Source organism: Perognathus longimembris, chromosome 17 (assembly GCF_023159225.1).
Source record: "Perognathus longimembris pacificus isolate PPM17 chromosome 17, ASM2315922v1, whole genome shotgun sequence".
Lineage (NCBI taxonomy): Eukaryota > Metazoa > Chordata > Mammalia > Rodentia > Heteromyidae > Perognathus > Perognathus longimembris.
The window spans coordinates 51,772,182-51,791,464 of NC_063177.1; the positions used below are offsets into that span (position 1 = coordinate 51,772,182).

At 59.5% G+C, this 19,283-nt stretch overlaps 1 protein-coding gene across 1 annotated transcript in view; it reads left to right on the plus strand.

The window, feature by feature from the left end:
• Tmem104 (transmembrane protein 104) overlaps positions 1–15,262 on the plus strand; it is a 49,327-nt gene extending 34,065 nt beyond the window's left edge. Inside the window, exons 9-10 of the mRNA XM_048365698.1 lie at positions 2,468–2,561; positions 13,390–15,262. Of these exons, the coding sequence (XP_048221655.1) occupies positions 2,468–2,561; positions 13,390–14,150 (855 nt within the window). The 3' untranslated portion in view covers positions 14,151–15,262. The remainder of the gene's footprint in view (positions 1–2,467; positions 2,562–13,389) is intronic.
• The last annotated feature ends 4,021 nt before the right edge of the window (positions 15,263–19,283 follow it).

The window sequence follows — 19,283 nt, forward strand, 5'->3', positions numbered from 1 at the left end:
CTCGGGAGTTCCTTCCACTGCCTTCCCCGGGTCACCTCAGCCTAACTAAAACCCTGCAGGGCCGGTGCTGAAGTCCCCAGCAGAAAGCCCTTCTTTCCAGAAATCTCCCAGCCCTGGTGACTGCCCTACCTCCGCCCACCCCAGCTAATTAGAGCCTTTCCTTAAGCGGCACTCGTCTGTCACTCATTCTCACAGTGATAATGGACTTGGAGAAGAGGTCACAGCCTCTCCCACATCCTGCTCTCCTTGAGGAGGGGGCGGGGACTGGGCGGCTGCACCCCTCATTCTGCAGGGCCGGGAGCTCCCACCTGCCTGTCACAGGCACCGGTTCCAGGCTCAGCGGCTGGGGTAGAGTCACCGGCTCCCGGGGCCAGTGCTCACATCCCCAAGGCGGGCCCCTCTTTTCCACTCAGGCTTCAGCGCCTTCTGTTGCATCTCTGGTGAGTGTCATTAGCATTAACGTGATAAAATGGTGCAGTGTAAATGTTAATAAGGTCTGATGCCTCGCCGGCTTCCGAGTGGCAGATTGGAAATGGTGCCATCGTCTTACCTCCAACGAGCAGCTTTTAATTCCTCTGCTCCCTGAGCAGCCAATTTGGCATGGAAAGCCCAGCTGCCCCCAGCCCTCCTGCTCTGCTGCAAACAGGGTCCACATTTCCCACAAACCAGTAGTCTATGATGAGGCTTAACTTTGTGTGTGTGTGCGTGTGTGTGTGTGCGTGCACACACATGCGCGCCCGTCCTGGGACTTGAACTACAGTGTCACTTGTGGCATTTTGCTGGTTAATTAGAGGTAAGAGTTTCATGGACCTTTAGACTCTTCTCTCCAATTAACCAAGAAAAAAAAGTCAGAAGTAGAACTGTGGCTTAAGTGGTAGAGCTTTAACCTTGAACCAAAGAGCCCAGGGACAGCATCCAGGCCCTGAGTTCAACCTCCAGGACTGACCTACACACACACACACACACACACACACACACACACTGTTTCATGAACTTTTCTGTCCAGGCTGGCTTTAGACTGTGATCCTCAGATCTCAGCCTCCTAGGTAGCTAGGATTACAGGTGTGAGCCACTGATACCCAGCAACTTTCTTTGCTTGGCTTTAGTGGTGAAAGACACAACCATGCCATGGTGAGCAAGACAGAATAACATGGTGTTTGCAAGGCAGGTAACAATCAGATGATTCTGGGTAGGGTGCATGACTATGGCATACTCCAGACAGATAATGTTAATTTACCGTCTACTTCAGTCCTGACACCTGAGGGTCCAGCAACTTTTTGTAAGTAAACACTTTGACCTGTTCTCCAAAGAAAGGAGAACCGAGGGGGGTAAGTGCCACAGGACACGCTCTCTGACCTGCTTCCTCCACAGCCCAGGCTTTTCCACCCCTGGTTTTTCTGTAGGTGGTACTTTTTCTTATTGATTCAGGTGGTTTGGGAGTAGGTAGCCCTTGGGGCTGATTCTTGCTCTCCAGACTTCCTTGTGAGCTGAATTGTGGCTGAACAATGAGGTCCTGATTGGTCCTTTCCTCCACGCCCTTCAGAAGGGGCGTCTCTCGTCTACCTGCCTCACAGAGTCTGCATCCCCTGGGCCCCCTGGGCCCCCTGTGGGGGCTGGGCTGCTTCCTTGTATGTCCTCTTCTTGCTGTCACGTTGTACATGCTCCCACACGGAACTGAGAGTCCCCAGTCTCAGTGCTTCCTGAACAGCACGGGGTAAAGTGACCAGGGTCCCCGGGGCAGTGCTTAGGCCTTGCCTAGAAGTGCAGGAGCACTGGGTGCCGGTGGCTCAGGCCTGTCATTCCAGCTACTCACGACGCTTGCAGCCAGCCCAACAGGAAAGTCCATGAAACTCTTTTTTTTTTGCCAGTCCTAGGCTTTGGACTCAGGGCCTGAGCACTGTCCCTGGTTTCTCTTTGCTCAAGGCTAGCACTCTACCACTTGAGCCACAGCGCCACTTCTGGCCATTTTCTATATATGTGGTACTGGGGAATTGAACCCAGGGCTTCATGTATACGAGTCAAGCACTCTTGCCACTAGGCCATATTCCCAGCCCTGAAACTCTTATCTCCAATTAACAAGCAAAAGTCCGCAAGTGGAGCTGTGGCTCAAGTGGTAGAGTCTCAGGCTTGAATGTAAAAGCTAGTGTAAAAGGGTAGTGCCCAAGCCCTGAGTTCAAGCCCCAATATTAACACACACACACACACACACACACACACACACACACAAAGGAGGAAAACAATGCAGGACCCTGGGTCTCAGGTCTCCTCTGCACCTCTGGCAGCTGGTCCTTACTCCCAATGAGGCACTGGGACCCCGGGGCACCTCTGCCAGTGCCAGCGTACACTTGGGGCAGGTTGGGGACCTAGCTGCGGGCAGGGTCTGGGTGTGCACTGTGTTGTCCCTTGCGTACAACTCTCCATGACGGACCGACCTCGGAGCCTCCCTCATTGTGGCTCTCATCCCCAGGCTGTCTTCACGCTCTTCCTTGGACCTTTCACCTTCTTCGATGTCCAGAAGACCAAGTACCTGCAGATCCTGACCTCGCTGATGCGATGGATTGGTGAGTCTGGGGAACATCCCCTCACCCCTTCCCTTGTTCCCCCTCTGCTGAGAGGCGACACCAGGGTCCGCCCGGTCCTCCGACCTTCCCACAGAACACAGAGGACACGGTGCACCGCGTGCCTTTTACTGCTGACGAACTTCAGCACCAAAAATGACAAATGACTTTGAAGTCCTGTTGAGTGGATGGAGTCGGACTGGGACCCGGACTGCTAATTCTGGAGCCAGCCTCCTTTCCAGGACCAGGCTGACTGACAGTAGACTCCCAAAGGCCTGGGTGAGGCTGTGCCCCCGGAGGAGGCAGGAATGACACCATTCTGCCTTCCCTTTGGGGCGCTGTGCAGCACAATCATAAAACCCAGTGGGCTGTAGCGGCAACTTTTCCCCTCTGAGTCCTGGGCTACTGGGGTGTGAAAAGATACACACCCACAATGGCTCTAACTGGTGTCGGCTGCGTGAAAACACGGGTGCTCCCAGATGGACCTGGGGGCTCTCTCTCCCCCTAAACTGGTTAGCGGGAGGGAACTTGTTCGCTTCCGCCAAGTCACCCCCCCACCCGCCAGCCCAGGAAAGAGGCAGCTAATGACGCGTCTGGACTGAGGACAAGAGGCTCCCCCACCCCCACTGGCCAGTATGTGTTCTGGGTTCCACTGGACCTTTTAGAGGCCGGCACCTCACCAGCACCACCAAAACCCAACAAGGACCAAGAGCCAACCCTGGGCTCTTGGCTGTGCCCAGCCTCCAAGAGCTACCCCACCCCCGGTGGAAGTTCTAGAGGAATCTAGAGATTCCCAGATAACGGTAGCTAGCTAACAGCTTCTGGAGCAGTCCTGTGCCTGTTGGCTGTGACGATTCCTCTCTTGTCTGGCGAGTAATATTTCCAGTAAAGGAGGAAGCGCGTGTGAAGGGGGGAGAGGAGAAGCTAACAGTAAATACAAGTCATGCAAGCTCCTAGACCTGGGTCGGGAGAGCAGCCAGCAGGCCTAGGTCCTGGGATGTGGCTGCCAATAGTCCCTGCTCCCTCTCTTGTTTTCTCATCCCCCCCCCACCCCCCATCTAGAATCTGGCTGAAAGCCAGGTGTGATGACTCACTCACTCCTGTCATCCCAGCAATCGGGCAGGAGGATCAAGAATTTGGGACCAGCCTGGGCTACCTAGTAAGACTCTGTCTCAAAACAAACTATCTGGCTCATGGAGTGGAATCTGTCCTAGATAGCCCCCGCTGTGCTGTAGAGCCAGGGAATAGAGCCCCTGAAAGGCTCTGGGCAGCAATGGGACCCTGGATCAGAGTCCAGTGTGTGCAGGTCATGCTCACCTGTCTTCTGGTGGCAGGGTTGCTGTCTTTGTCACCATTTGCTTATCCTCCACCTCGGATCTGAGTGATAATGAAATGACAGGAGTTTCAGTGAACTTACTCTCTCTGTGACAGAGAACAGGCAGTCATTTTTCTCCATGGGAAGTTCAGACCTCTGGGCTTGCAAAGCGCCCTCCTGGTGACAGAGCCCTCCCAAGATAAAGGAACATTGCTGTCAAGTAAAGTGGACTGGAGTAAGCCAAGCTTCATTTCCCAGCCGAGCAGCTGAGCCTCCTGGGGGTTTCTCCCAGGCTGGGCTCCTAAGCCCGGGCTGTGGCAGACCTAGAGGCACCCTATGGAGCAGTCAGGCAGTACCCAGAGGGCAGCCCTGCTGGTGGGAGGGGCTCGATCTGTCTGTGGATGGTCTCAAGCCAACTCAGAACAGGGGCTGGGCCCCACTGAGGCTCTATCTCTCCTCTGGGCCAAGCTCACCACAGGCAATTTTCCTAGAACTCCATAGGGGCAGTGATCTCAGAAGCCCATTTGTCCCTTCGAGTCTCTGCCAAGTTGTCACATTACAGTGAATTCCCTTTTCATTCAGCCTCTGAAGAGCAGCTGTGTGGGCCGTCCCTGCCGGACCCTCCCTCCCACACCCGCCCGGCTGCATGCCCTTCCTCTTCCCGCTTCCAGGATGAGGGCTGTGCCTTCCAAGAGCCAAGGAGCGGGCTCAGGGTGGCAATAAGCTGGTTTGGGTTCCAGGAAGACAGAGGGGAATAACGAGCACCAAAGGGACCGGAAAATCATGCACAAATGTGCTGAGCCGGAAACTTGCTCGTGCTTAATTAGAAATTCGTTCTGCCATCTGTTGAAATGAGGCCAGGGGAGATCGCAGGCTCCAGAGCTTTGCTCTGATGCCTCTGGCCAGCTCCTCTGAGGGGTTTTACTCTCTCCTTCCTGTGCCTGAAACCCCAGAGGTTCCCACGCAGCCTTATCGCGCCAGGAATGGGCTTGTCACTGTTCGCTTGTTTGTGTGTCCAGGTTTTTTAGAGTGGGGTTTAAAGAGTTAAATGGCCTTTGAAAATAGCCTCTTGCCGGAGAAGCTGTCGGACTATGGATGGGTGGTTTCTTGTGTGCCCCTCATAAGTTCTGGGGACAAGAGAGCAGTCAGTTTGGGATTCCTGAATCGTGAACACCTCTTAGTTCAAGTGTGCAAAGAAGGGTCTTGCTTTGCCGTCCACAAGCAAGACTACTAGTCAGGCCTTAGCAGAACTTCCAGCTGTCCCCCTAGTCTTCCGGTCGCTACCCCCAGGGGCTCACTTCAGATCAGCTGTATATAGGACCTGAGCACAGGGCCCTGCCCCTTGGCAGCTGGCTTGCACCCCTCGCCCTGTTTCTTGTGAAGTGGATCAGACAATGTCCACTCCCACCACACACAGGCCGACCCAGCCTCCCTCAGCCAGGCCCCCTCGCCTCCCACAGGCTGAGAGGATGCAGCGGGAAGGTGTAGAAAATGCTGCTAGCACTGTTCCTGGTGCATGCAAGGGTGAGCAACAGTGAGCGTCACCTCACTGTTGTCCTAGCCAGCTGTTGCATCCTAACAGTGGCCTCAGAATAAGCCATGAACACCAGACACCAGTGGCTCACACCTGGAACCCTAGCTACTCAGGAGGCTGAGATCTGAGGATCAGAGTTCAAAGCTCGCCCAGGTAGGAAAGTCCAGGAGACTCTTATCTCCAATCAACCACCGGAAGGCCAGAAGTAGTGCTGTGGCTCAAAGTGGTCCCTCAGAAAAAAGCTCAGGAACAGTGCCCAGGCCCTGAGTTCAAGCCCCATGACCAACAAAAAGAAGAAAGGAAAGGGAAAAGGACAAAGAAAAGGAAAGGAAGAAAAAGCGGTGAGATTAGGGAGACCACCTCGGCCACGTCCAGAGAGAACAAGAGATCTGCATCGCCTCCCTCACAATTCCCGTCCCCGTCTCCCAACTGTGGTTCTCTGGAGCGCACAGGGAGGCCTGTCCCGCCTCTAGCCTCCACCCTTACCACCTTCGAGGAAGCTCAGCCTGAGCGAAATGAGAAGTAAGCTCACGGAACGGGCAGGGGCCTCTTTGGCCCTACCTCTATGTCCAGCATCAGGAAGCCCAGACACACAGGAGAGGAGCACCCCACAGGCCCAGCCGCCCCGGCCTTCGATCCTGGGCCATAAGCCGTGAGACTCAGGCCTGCCAGCCTGCGGCTCCCCCGCTCGCTGCCCTGCCCCACGGAGAGCTCCGAGGCCGGAGGGGGCCCTGGCGGCATTATTACTCCAGTCCCATTACCCACTTCCCCCGGCAGATGCCCGCAGATGCTTCCCACTTGGGAACACAAACCGCTGGCTAAGCTCAGGGCGCCCCATTCGGTGTTATTAAAAACCCGATTCTTTCTAATAAAGGCCGCCGCGGCGCACGGCCGCCCTCCGCGGGGTTGGCTGCCGAGAACCCACAGGGTTTCCGTCCCTTGCTTGTGTATGCGGAGCAGACACGCGCGCCCATGCGTCTGTTCCCCTCAAAGTGGGTCAGACGCCGTCCTCCCCGGGAGTCTGTGGAGGAGCTGGCGCTGCCACGCGAAGTGGCTCGGCCCTGCTCTCCCCCCTTCCCTGCCCCCCACAAGTGCCCCAGATTTGTTTCGCGAGCCAGAGAGAGGGGTGGGGACCCAGTGAAGACCTTCACCTGGGAAGGGGGAGGGGGCTTTTGGGTTCCCCTGTCCCCGGGCCCGTGGCTGGCCTCTGTGGGGGGGGGGGGTGTCTCCCTGTGGGACCCCTAATCTGCCGCTATCAGCAGCCAGGGGTCTTGTGAGCCTGGGGCACCCGTTGCCCACTGTGCCCGTTGGTATTTAAATTCTTTCACAGCCACTCCCCTAGTGTCTCCTGGAGATCCAGGAAGGACCTGGGCACCCCAAATGTAGATGGTGCTCCCCCATCGCCTGTCCCCACCCCTGCGCAGCCAGCCCTCCTGTGCGGCCCCGGCCGGCCCCCCTGTCCAGCAGGCTCGCCTCACCCCTGCCTCGGGCCTTGAAGCTCTCTGGCAGTCATACACGCATGTGCGTGCGTGTGCACAGGCACACACACACACACACACAGAGCTAGCTTGAGCCAGCTCTGAGCAGCCCTGTAGCCTAGAAGTTCCGTTCATACCAGGGGAATCTTCACACCCTCGTCCTTGGATCCCCCGCTGCCCTCTCCTTCCTGGTCTCGGTTCTGGAAGAAAGGCCGAGCGGCCTTCAGAGGAGGGTGACGAGCGTGAAGTTTTATGTTGCAGTCTGCACAAAGGAGATTAGTCCTCTAGCAGCCGAGTCTCCATCTCTCCACACCCCCGCCCCCCCCCCCCCAGTACCCACACAGGCACAGACTGAGCTGCTCTGACAGCTTTGGAATGAAAAATTGAGACTTTGCCTCCCAGACGCCACCTGTGCGCGCTGAGGTAGGGAAAGTTGAAGGATGACAAGGCCGCAACCTTTGCTTCTGCACTGGCGGCTGGGCGGTGTTCCCGCCCCTCCTCCTGCCACAGGGGAGTGGGGAGGGCTGGACGCCGAGTCCCCACCCCCCCCCCCCCCGAGACGCCCCTCACTGTCGCCAGGAGGAGGACCCCACCCTGTGCGGGGAGGAGCCAGCTGGTTTTCAGTTGCCCCTTTGGGGTGCGCTGTTCTGGGCAGGGCGAGCCCAGGCAGCACATCGCATAGGCCTAAGGGGGAAAAAAGTCTAACCGAGGGCCCAGAAGCCCAGTGAGGGGGACCTCCTCCCGGGCAGAGACCAAGGTGCCCCAAAGTCTCAGGGAACCCGCTGGAGACCCTGGGCCTGTGCGCAGGTAGAATGGTGGCCAGGAAGGATGTACCAGCCCAGGCGCCAGGGCACCGGTCCAGACCAGGCGCACGCCCAGGTGACCTCAGGACCCCTGGAGGGTGGTGGGGCGCAAGAGGAAGAACTGAGGATCGCCCTGGTCCACAGAGCAGGTGTGAGCAGCCTTTCACCTCCCTCGGACCCCAGCCCCTGGCTCCCGGAGCCCCGAAGACTAGCTGACATCACTGCCGGGTGTTGTGGGAAGGGTTCTGGCCGTGGTTTGACTGGATGGGAGGGTGAGGTCACCGTGGGGATCGCTGCGCAGAAGCCGAAGCGGCGAGGACCCGGGGCCGATGGGGAGTTCGTTCTCTGCGTGCTGGGAGCGGAGGTTCTGTGTTGGGAAGACGCACCGCCATGGTCTTCAACAGCTGCTGTGGGCCAGGCTCTGCCCGCACCGACCCCCTCTCCACCCCGCAGGCCCCCATGAGCGTCTGTGTGTGGGTGTGCATGTGCATGTGTGCGAGCACACGCATGTGCAGGTACTCAGGCTTGAACTCAGGGCCTGGCTGTTTCCCCTTAGCTTTTTCATTCAAGGCTGGCCTTCTCCCACTGGAGCCTCAGCTCTTCGCAGAGCTTTTTGCTGGGATTAATTGGAGTTCTCAGACTTTCCCTGCCCCAAATAGCTTCAAACCACGGCCCTCGGCTCTCGGCCTTCTGGGTAGCTAGGATTTCAGCGTCATCTCCCGTTTTTAAAGGCAATGAGAGTCTGGAGTTGAGCCGAGTATAACTTGAGAACTTGGACTTGTTTGGAATAAAACGGCCTCCCTCCCTCTGGCCGTTTCCAGGACATGTTTCCTGGGGGGGGCACTCCCACCCCACCTCCAGATCTCCTCTCCCATCCCCGGATGCGGCTCACCTTTCAGGGACGGAGCCGCCCTGTACCCCGCGAGGACGGGGCTGTGGCGAAGGATGAAGCTGAGGCCAAGCCCCTCCCCACGCCCGAGCTTTAGTGATGAGCACACACCCGCCATTTGTTATCATTAGTTCTGGCATGTTGGTTCTGGGCTTGGAGGAGAGAGTACCCGCCCTCCAGCAGCCACCTTGACAAATGGCCGACGCCTCCGGTGTGCCGAGCTGGAGCCAGAGCCACAAATGGAATCCGGGGAGTAGCAGAGGGCCAGGGACGGTACGGGCTGGAGCCTGTCCGGCCTCAGAGCGTCTGGGGTGTGCCTCGGAGCTCAAAGAGACAGCTTGGCAGGAATCGGCCCAGACGGAGAAAGACACCGCACACCAACTGGCTTGTGACAAGGCCCTGGGGCCGTGACATTGGGAGGAAGTTAGTTCGGTGCACCCTCGTGCCCCCACAAGATGCCGGAACTCTGCAAGGAAAGCCAAGTCCTGCGAGGCCTGCGTCCACACTCTGAGCAACAGGAAGTGCCTCGCCATGGCTCACATGACAGCCGTCGGCACAGGAGACTTCTGGATGGGGTCCCCAAAAGTGAGCATCCCAGCCCAGAGGCCCGGCCTCAGATGCCTGCTCACCCCTCGTTCCGCTCCCAAACAAGCCTCCTGTAAGCTCTTGGCCCACTCTGGGGGAAGCCCCCCCCCCCGCCCCCAGCTGCTAAGATCCTGCGCTCCCCCCCCCCCAGCCCTCCCTCCCCGCTCAGGAAGGGAGGCCCTCCGGAGAGGCTGCGTGAGCCGGGCCGGTGCTCGGCCTCTTAGACGTCAGCATCGCCTTTGTCCTCTGCCGGGTGTTCAGGACCTGCGGCTCTCCGCTCCTCAGCCTTGGGGAGAGGTGCTGAGGACAGACAGACACCATTGGTGGGCCAGACACCTCCCAAAGGCACTTCTTATCCAGCTCTCAGCGACAGAAAGGAAGGACAGAAGCCATCCAGGGCCTGCAGGCAGGCAGGCAGCCCTTGTGTGGATTTCGCTCTTCCCCTCACCTTCCTAGGAAGGGACCGGAGATGCCTGCTCTCCACGCTGACCTCTCAGGAAGCGCACCTGTGTTTGTCTGAGCTCTGGAGACAACGACTTGGCCTCCCATGCCTGTCTGTCTCCCTCCCTCCAGAGTTGAGCATGAGGGAGCAGCTTGAGCCTCAAGGTGAATCCGTACAAGGAGCCCAGCTTGTAGAACTCAGCTCAGCTGTCCGAAGGCCGTGTGCAAGCAACACACACACACACACACACACACACACACACACACATCAGGTGGGGTTGGGGGCCGGGAAGGGGCAAACTAGAGGTGACTTCTTGTCAGCGCCATGCAGTGAGCGCCTCTTCTCCCAAATCAAGGTCAGGTTGCAGCAGCCACAGACTTTGAGCGCAGAACAGCCCAGGAGATCTTTCTGACACCTGACTCCCTCTGTGTCCCACAGACCTGGTGGTCATTTACCCTAGGACTTGGGTACCTATCAGCCACCTGCACCCAACGCGACTGCTGACCTGTCTACCTCTCCCTCCCTGCCTCCCTCCCTCCCTTCTTCTCTTCTTCCTTCCTTCTTCCCCTCTTCCCTTCCTTCCCTCCTTCTTTCTTTCCTTCCTTTTTCCCTTCCTTCCTTCTTTTTTTCCTTTCTTCCTTCCCCCCCTCCTTCCTTCCCTCCTTCCTTTCTTCCTCCCTTCCCTCCCTCCCTCCCTCCCTCCTTCCTTCCTTCCTTTTCATACCAGTCCAGGGGCTGGAACTCAGGGCTTAGATGCTGTCCTTTAGCTTTTTCACTGCAGGTTGATGCTCTATCTCTTGAGCCACAGTTGGAGATAAGAGTCTCACGGACTTCCCTGCCCACCCTAGCCTCAACCCGTGACCCTCGGATCTCAGCCTCCCGAGTAGGCGTGCCCACAGGCGTGAGCCGCAGGCATCCAGTGCCCGTTCCTTTCTGTAGTTTCCATGGCCTTCTGTATCTTCTGTGCGTGGGTGCCCCGGGCTGTGGTCCTCAGGGCAGGGCCGTGCCCGTCGGAGGCACCGCGCTCACCTTGGTGGCCAGAAGTGTGCGGGCACTCAGCAGACACTCCGCGCCTCTTTGTCGGATAAATGAGTACGTGGGTGGTTCGGGTCAAAGCCAGCGAAAGTGGGGGGGGTCCCCCGTCTCCTCATCACCCCACAGCTGAGCCCGCCTCGGCCCACCCATCCGCATGTGACGTAGCGCCAGGCCCTCACCCCCTTCTCCTCTCTGCCTCCTCCCTGGCCCCTCCAAGTGTGACCGCCATTGTGGGACGCAGACGTAGCATCTCCGGGGTGAGCCTGTGATGACCCCCCGCTGGCCGTGACCTCGGGGAGCTTGCCAGTGCCTCAGGGACGCCCCCCCTCCCCCGCCTCCCCACACATCTGATGGGGAAGTCCTGAGCGTCAGGATGGCCGTCGGCCCCTCTCACAGCCCCTCCCCCCCCCCCTGCTGGTTCACGCCCTCGGAGGGAGGGAGCTGCGTCCCCACCGCGCCTCCTGGCCGTGACCGTCGCTCACGGCTTGTCATCCCCACTTCATCTTGATTTATGAGCAAACCTAATGAGTTTTTGGAGCAGCTGTCTCCCGGGGACGGGGCGATCAATCTAGGAGATAACTGAACTCTGTCCTCCGGCAGCGCAGGGACGGGGAGGCCCTGGGGACCGGCCAGTGGGGACCGGCCTGTGGGCCCCAACCCATCCATGGCGTCCCCTTCAGCCTAGCTTGTGGAAGCCAGCGTTTGGGGTGTACTGGTTCCTTTTGAACTTGCCCGTTGACCGGCTAGGCCAGAAGAGCTTCCTCCTTAGTCCCCTCCCACGGCAGCACTGCCCCAGATACCTTCTGGTGGGGAGGGGTCCCCCGGAGCTGGGTTCGGGCTCACGGTGCTTCCTCGGGGAGTCGTCACCCGTGGCAGGCCAGGCTGTTCTTGAGGGAGTCCTTCCCTAGTATGAGGGTGTGTGTCCGCCACAGCGCAAGGCAAGCCTCACATACACCGGCACGGGGAGGCTGCCAGTCTAGTTGGGGCTTTCCAGAGCCAGGGCCCGTCCCGTGCCCCACACACACACAGCCCCCTGAGCTCCTGACAGCCGTGCAAGGTGCCTCCAAAGGGGAAAGGGGAGGAGGGAGCCTGGCTCAAGGAGATCTCTCGAGCAGTGGCTCTACTTCTGGCTTTTTGGTAGCTAATAGGAGATAAAGGTCTCACAGACCTTCCTGCCCGGGCTGGCTTTGAACGGTGATCCTCAGATCTCGGCCTCCTGCGTATCTAGAACGACAGGCGTGAGCCACCAGCACCTGGCTAGGAAATAGATTTTGATAACCAAGCTTAAGAGAACCTGACGGGCGACTCAGGCAGGTAGAAGTGTCATCAGGTCAACATAGTTAGGGCTGGAGAATTCTGACACGTCCATCAACAGTAGCCATGGCTTTGTAGGCCTTCCTGAAAGTTCTAGAAAAGAGCCCACACACTCAGTGACGTAAAGAGGCAGGTTCTCCAGAGGACTCTCCCTCTCTTAGTAGGTACGCGTAAGGGGAGGCACGGTTTTGTGCTTTGCGAAACAAGTCTCCTGGCTTTGGGAACTTGGTGGTACCTTGCTTTGTTTGCATTAAGCCCCTCATCGGGGGCTGATGCCTGATGGCTGCCCAGGATAACGCCAGCCAATTTCACTGCCTTTCCTGCGGCCTCTTGGAGATTTCGGGGTGCTGGGGTAGAGACACAGGAAGCCAGCCCTCCAGGTAATGAGGTGTAGGCACCCCATCTTTCTCACGCTGTGGTCTTCTGGCCGTGCCCTCTCCTCTCCCCACCCCCGGAGTCTCCAGTAGAAGCTGGAGAGGAGCTGGGTCGTGCTGTCTCCTCCCTTGCGGGCCAGGAAGATTTGTGCTGCCCGGGAAAGGCAGAAACAAATCATCTTCTTTATTGGCAATCTTCACAGCGCTGTTCCCGCGCCTCCCCCACCCCTCCTGCCCCTACGGTGATGAAAAAGAATGGACGGTCCTGTCCCACTCCAAATGTCAGGGTGGGAGGACACCCCCGGCTCCCTGGGGGGCTCCAGCAGAATGACCTCTGCCTCCCAGCACCCAGCGATTGATTGTCATGTCCTGAAGAGTGGGGAGGCGGTCCCCTCACCCCCTCGGATGGGGGCCGACAGGAGCGATGGGGGGGCCTCCGCTTACCCACTCCCCCTGTACACTGCTCCAAGAAGCACCCCGCCTCTCTGGTTTCCCCCGAGGCTTCGGGGCCCCGGCCAGAGACGCCACCAGATCTGTTCTAAGCAGACGCGGTGAGGGTTGGAAATGGAGACGGTGGTGAGCAACTAAGGCCGGCAGGTCTGGGAAATCTGGACACCAGATAGAGACGCCAGAAAAGGTGTGGGGATTGTGGGGATGCTCTCCGTGCCGCCTGAACCTGGTCCAGTGGGCACTGTGCCCTCCCCCTCCCCCACCCCCGGGGAACCAGCCTCCCAGAGTGTCCTCAACAGTGAGGGTCACAGGTCCCTTTCTGCTTCTGTAGGAAACCCCCCGTCCTTTCCCATGCCACCAGGCCCCGAAGAACAGCCACGTGCTGTTGGGTAGCTCTCCGGTATCTGGTGCCTATCTAGTAGCGCCCCAACAGTTCGGGGAAGGGAGAGGGGGGCGAGGCTAGAAAGGAGCCGGCGGTTCCTGCGTGGGGCCGATCAGCCCAGCATCTCTCCTCACTCGGGGTCCCGCAGGCAGGAGGGTAGCGGGATGACGGACACGACATGGAGAAGGTTATGTGGCTGACTCCCCCCCCCCCCCCATCCTGTGTTCCAGCCTTCGCCATCATGATCGTCCTGGCCCTGGTCCGCATCGGGAAGGGGCAGGGGGAGGGGCACCCGCCCCTGGCCGACCTTTCGGGGGTCCGGAACCTCTTCGGGGTGTGCGTCTACTCCTTCATGTGCCAGCACTCCCTGCCGTCCCTCATCACGCCCGTCTCCTCCAAACGCCACCTCACGCGCCTCGTGTTCCTGGACTACGTGCTGATCCTGGCCTTCTACGGCCTGCTCTCCTTCACCGCCATCTTCTGCTTCCGCGGGGACAGCATCCTGGACATGTACACCCTCAACTTCGCCCGCTGCGACGTCGTGAGGCTGGCCGCCGTCCGCTTCTTCCTGGGCCTCTTCCCCGTCTTCACCATCAGCACCAACTTCCCCATCATCGCCGTGACCCTGCGCAACAACTGGAAGACGCTCTTCCACCGGGAGGGCGGCGCCTACCCGTGGGTGGTGGACCGCGTGGTCTTCCCCGCCATCACCCTGGCGCCCCCGGTGCTGGTGGCCTTCTGCACCCACGATCTGGAGTCCCTGGTGGGCATCACCGGGGCGTACGCGGGCACCGGGATCCAGTACGTGATCCCCGCCTTCCTGGTGTACCACTGCCGCCGGGGCACCCAGCTGGCCTTCGGCTACGGGACGGTCAACAGGCACAGGTCCCCGTTCCGCCACACCTTCTGGGTGGGCTTCGTGCTGCTCTGGGCCTTCTCCTGCTTCTTCTTCGTCACGGCCAACATCGTCCTCAGCGAGACGAAGCTCTGATGGCGGGGGGGCCGGGAACTCGGCCCTGGCCTCCCCTCCACAGAGCAAGGTTCCGTTCCCCCTTCTATCTAGCCCGGGACTCTCCGAGTCTGGGCACCTGGTCTTGCCCACCGGGGCAGCACGTGGCTGCACCCAGGTTTCAGGATGCCCCCCCCCCCCGTCCCCCCACCGGAGGCGGGCTCCTCTGTGGTGGAGACGCGGTGCTGGCGCCGCCACTATTTATACCAAGCCCCGCGCTGCCTCCCCTCCTGTGTCCTGGTCTGTAATCAAGCGGGCGCCGTCTCTCAAAGCCCAGGCTCTAGCCATCCTAACATGGCCTGCCTGGAACAGCCGAGGCCCAGCTCCCCACCGGGCCCGGAAAGTCGCTAAGTGCCCCTCCTAGGGGAGGGCCTGGCCAGCCCCAGGGACGAGAACAGGAAGTGCTAATTGGCTTCAGAGTTTCTAGACGAGAGCTATAAGGGCCCTTGCTGTGGGTGCCAACTTGGGGACAGCAGGCCACGGACCGTCCCTTCCACGGGGCACCTAGCAGCCTGGTAGCTGGCAGCTGGCTTAAAGCCCTGGGCTTGCGACCGCTGAGAGGAACTCTCTGCTCCCTGGCTACCCCACAAAGGGGAGCCCTTGCCCCTCCTCCCTGTAATATGGAGCTGCCCCCCCTCCACCGTGACATAATGCCATGGACAGGGTGAGAGTTCTGAGGCTCCTTCCTTGCGGAACATCAGCCCAGATTGCCTCAACGCTGCCCCCTGACACGGAAGGGCACCCCATGGGACTTGGCTATGGGTGCCCAGTGCCCACACTGCCTCGGGCTGCTGCGGGGGGGGGGAGGGAGGAAGAGGCCAGCCCCCCCCCCCCGCCATCTCCCTCCCAATCATGCATGCACCTGCCTCCAAAACACAGGTGACTCACGAACACCACATTTGCAATGTGCCTTCTGCTTTGGCCCTGGGGGGGTCGGGGGGGCAGCCCTGGGCCTGGGAGCTGCCTCTGGGGAGTTTGGGGGGTCCTCAGGTGCCTGTTCCTCCTCTTGATTTCAGTGCCTTGTCCCACCCTTCTGGAGAAAACCACCCTCTCCCTTCCGTCTCACAGCTCACCTCACATCTAAAGCTTGGACAGTGCTCTGCCCGCCCCCCCCCCCCCACCGCTGGGGAGTAAGGGGAGCTGCAAAGACGAATCTGCAGGCAGCGCCCCTCCCCCTCCAGCCTCAGCATCCCCGCCTCTGAGTGTCTCTGGGTCACGATCGATCGACCCAGTCTGCCTCGATGCTGTGTCCCCCGCCCCATAATGTCATTTCCCACCCACGTGACACACACACACACACACACACACACACACACACCACCTGCCATGGCCCCATCTTCCCAGGAGGCCCAGCCCTGCCCTGCCCAGACCACACGAGGTTGGGCGCCGCCGTGGCAAGAATCACGAAGCCACGCTTGTCCGTCCCGTCCCCCACCCCCCCCCCCGTCCCCCCGCGCCGGGCCCTCCCGGAAGCCGCTCTGCTGTTTGCTGAGAACTCAATTAAAACATCTGTACTTACCCTTCTCCAATTACGCTCTATCTTGCTTAAGGACAAAACAAATTAAATCGTCCCGCCGCCCCTAGCTCCTAACCACATTTTGGAAGCAAAAATGATTAGCCTCATAAAGCCCAGGTTGATTTATGTGACAATCCGGAGCCACCTACCGAGGCCCAGCCCCAGCCACGGCTGCAATCCTTCCCCCTGCCCGCAGCGCCGGGCTGCCCCGGCCACTGGCTGCCCCCCGCGCTCCTTCCTCTCTCTCCATCTGTCTTGCTGAGGTCGGATGCGGTCACGCCTTCCACTCGGGCGTCGGGCAGGTTCGGGGGACCGGGAACAAGGACCTCAAGAAGACGAGACACACTTGGGAGACGCTTGCCTTCGGGGGTGCGTGTTTCTGTGTTAACTCGGTGACCGGGCGGGGTCGGTCTTGGCTCCCGTTTGCAGAGGGGCTCTGGGGGTTCGTGTGAGGAGGGCAGTAAGGGAGCCAGCCCTGCGTGGCCCCGGGAACAAGTCTCCCTGTGGAGGAGGTGACTTCAGCAGCTGCCACTGCCCACAGCAGGGCCCTGGCCCAGCCTCCGGGCAGGCCAGGCCAAGGTGGGAGTAAACATGTTTTCTGCCCGCCCCTGTGAAGCATCAGGCCCGACCTGAGCATCAGAACCTGGTGCCCGCGGCTCCGGCTGCGCCTCACCTGACGCCAGGCGATGGGGCAGATGGCAGCTAAGGGGCCGGGAGGCACTGCTGGGTGGCGGAAGGTGGCCGTGGGCACCGGGCCAGCTCAGGCCGCACAGCTGTTCTCACGACACGAGGCCAAGAGCGGCCTCAGCAACAGGCAGAGGCCGACGTCAGAGGAGCGTGGGATGGGGAAGAGGAAGGCCAAGCCTTCCACCTGTCCAGGGGTCAGAGCCCCGGGCAAGACAGATGAGCCAAGAGCCGCTGAAACTATGGCTCTTAGCTCCAAGGCCCTGGGCTACAAGCAAGCCCTGCCGCTCCTCCTCCTCCCTGGGGCCTGGGGTGGGGGGGGAGGGAGGGGGGAGGTCTTTGTGAGGGCCTGCTGTGTAGCAGGCATGGCGGCGGGCACTTTGTATAAGCATCTGCCGATCAGACCTTTGGCCTGAAAGGTCAGAGCCTCTGTGATCTCAAGCACCTCGTGGTGGACAATCAGAAAATAAAGGACTGAGCTCAGTGCCTGGCACAGCGCGTGCAATAAAGCTGCTGTTTACCAATGTGAGTCTCCCTCTTTACTTGCTGCCCTGACTGGGCTTCTAGCGCAGGACCCCGGGTCTCCTTTAAGACTCCAGACAGTTGATCTCATAGCCTAGTGAGAAGAGAGGTCTTGTGGCCAGTGCCGGCTGTAATTCAAACCAGGAAACAAACCTGACTGGGTCAGGAGCTACAAGATTTCAGGAGAGGGGCTGGGGATATGGCAAGAGTGCTTGCCCCTGGGTTCGATGGAAATGGCCAGAAGTGGCGCTGTGGCTCAAGTGGCAGAGTGCTAGCCTTGAGCAAGAAAAAGAAGCCAGGGACAGTGCCCAGGCCCTGAGTTCAAGCCCCAGGACTGGCAAAAAAAAAAAAAAAAAAAAAAAAAAAACAACCAATCTTGAACTCTTTCCCTTCAAAATCTCTCCTGGCTTCCTTGAGCTTCCAGCTGAGTCCAGGGCAAACAAGCAGCAGCAGAAGGGAGATGGGTTGGACCAAGTCTGCTATGGTGGGACCTCTGTTCCCACAGCCAGGACCTCTTGTCCTCTCCTCCCTTATCAGACTTTCTGCCTCCCCGGGGGGTCAGCAGAGGGCAGGGCCATTGCCCCTCGACGACGCGGGAAGCCAGGCCAGCCCGCTCCGAGATGCAGGGAACGGCCTCCCGCGCTCCTTCCTTCCCCTCCATTCCTAGGCAAGGAACAGGCAGCTGGCTCCGGGCCCAGCAGCAGGTGCCGCTCCACATTGGGCTCTTAATTATCTTTCCAGTTCTTGGTTATTAATGATGTCGGGCAGCAAGCAGAGCAGCCCAGACCTCATACCCCCCTCCCAGCCTCACTGCTGCGGCCTCCTCCTCGGGGCTGCACGAGGGACCCCCATGAAGACAGTGAGGGGCTCGGGGACCAGTGGCCAACAGTTAACCCTTTCACTCCCGTGGCTACAACCACAATCACAGCCTTTCCAAAGCAGTAGCCTGAGCCCTTAGCTGGGCTCCCACTCGCCACCTGTTGCTGAGTGTCAGTTCTAAACCTGGCTCCGGCCTGTGAAAATCCACAGGGCAGAGCAGAACTTGAACCACGTTAGAGGGGGCCACCCATTCTTGGGACGGTCAGACTCTGGCCACAACTGGGAGCATCCTAGCCTTGCTGTTTTGGCCCGAAAGTCAAACAGAACTGCCCCAAGTTTCATGGTCCCCACCCACGTGGGAGATCTTTGTAGACTGAAGAGACCAGCAAGGGTCAGGCTGGACATCTGGAGCGCACGCCTGCAATCCTAGCTACTCAGGAGGCTGGGCTCTGAGGAGCGCCACTTGAAGCCAGCAGCCTGAGCAGGAAAGTCTATGAGACTCCTATCTCCAATTACCTACCAGGAGTGGGGCTGTGGTTCAAGTGGTAGAGCGCTAGCATTGAACACGAAAGCTCAGGGACAGCACTTAGTTGTGATTTCAAGTCTGAGGATGGGCACCAAATAAATAAATAAATAAAAGCTGTGGGAGAGGGAACTAGCGGGATTCCCTGCCCTTCCCCCCCCCCGCATCACACAGACCCCTTCCCCTCTGTCACAAGAAATGAGTGTCTGCTGTCCTAGAGGAGAGTCAGGCCTCTACCCTTACACCCTCAGCTCTTAGGGAAGGGTGTGATGGAATCGACGGTGGTTATACCATGTTTATGGCACAAAGAACGGATGCTCGCTCCCTTCGCAGGCATCGTTGCGGAGGGGAGAGATGTCATGGTGCATCATTGGCCAACCGTGTGTGGCAGGGACAGGTGCTCAGCTGAGAGCCCTGGAGGAAGGACGGGGAGCCAGAACGGGGGCGAGGGGCCTAGGCCCACGTGAGACGGAGCTACTCCATCCTGGGACGCCACCTACACCAGGTCCCCGAAGCCCACAGAACAAACGCAGCCAGCCGTGCCCAGACAAGCATGGCGGTTCACCACGACGGACCTGTGCAGCCTTTTCCACGTCGACGCTGTCAGAATCCCCGGGGGACCCCAGCAGGGCAGTCACCACCCTGGCACCCCCAACCTCTCCTTTCAAGGAGACGGAGGGCTGGACTCTCTCCATCACAACCACAGCCCTCCTGCAGTGTACATTTGTCACGCCTGGCACCAACACAGGTGGAGCTGGCACCGAATACCAAGGGTTGCTGCTGTCGGAGGCCGGTCCCTTCGCCTCCCACATCCCCGTGAGACGCTTGAAGCCAAGTCTCCCCAGAAGGAGCTGCCCACCCGCTCTGGGAAGAAGCCCCACCCGGACTACTCCCATCATGCTCTTGCCGCCCACGGGCTGGGATATTCCCATGATGCTCCGGTCACCATGCAGCATGAGGCAGCCAGGACCAGTGGGTTGTGAAAGGTTAGTTTAATGTCCCCGTACTCCCGTAAGAACGAACTCCAAGGGTGTTCCAAGTCCCAGCCTCT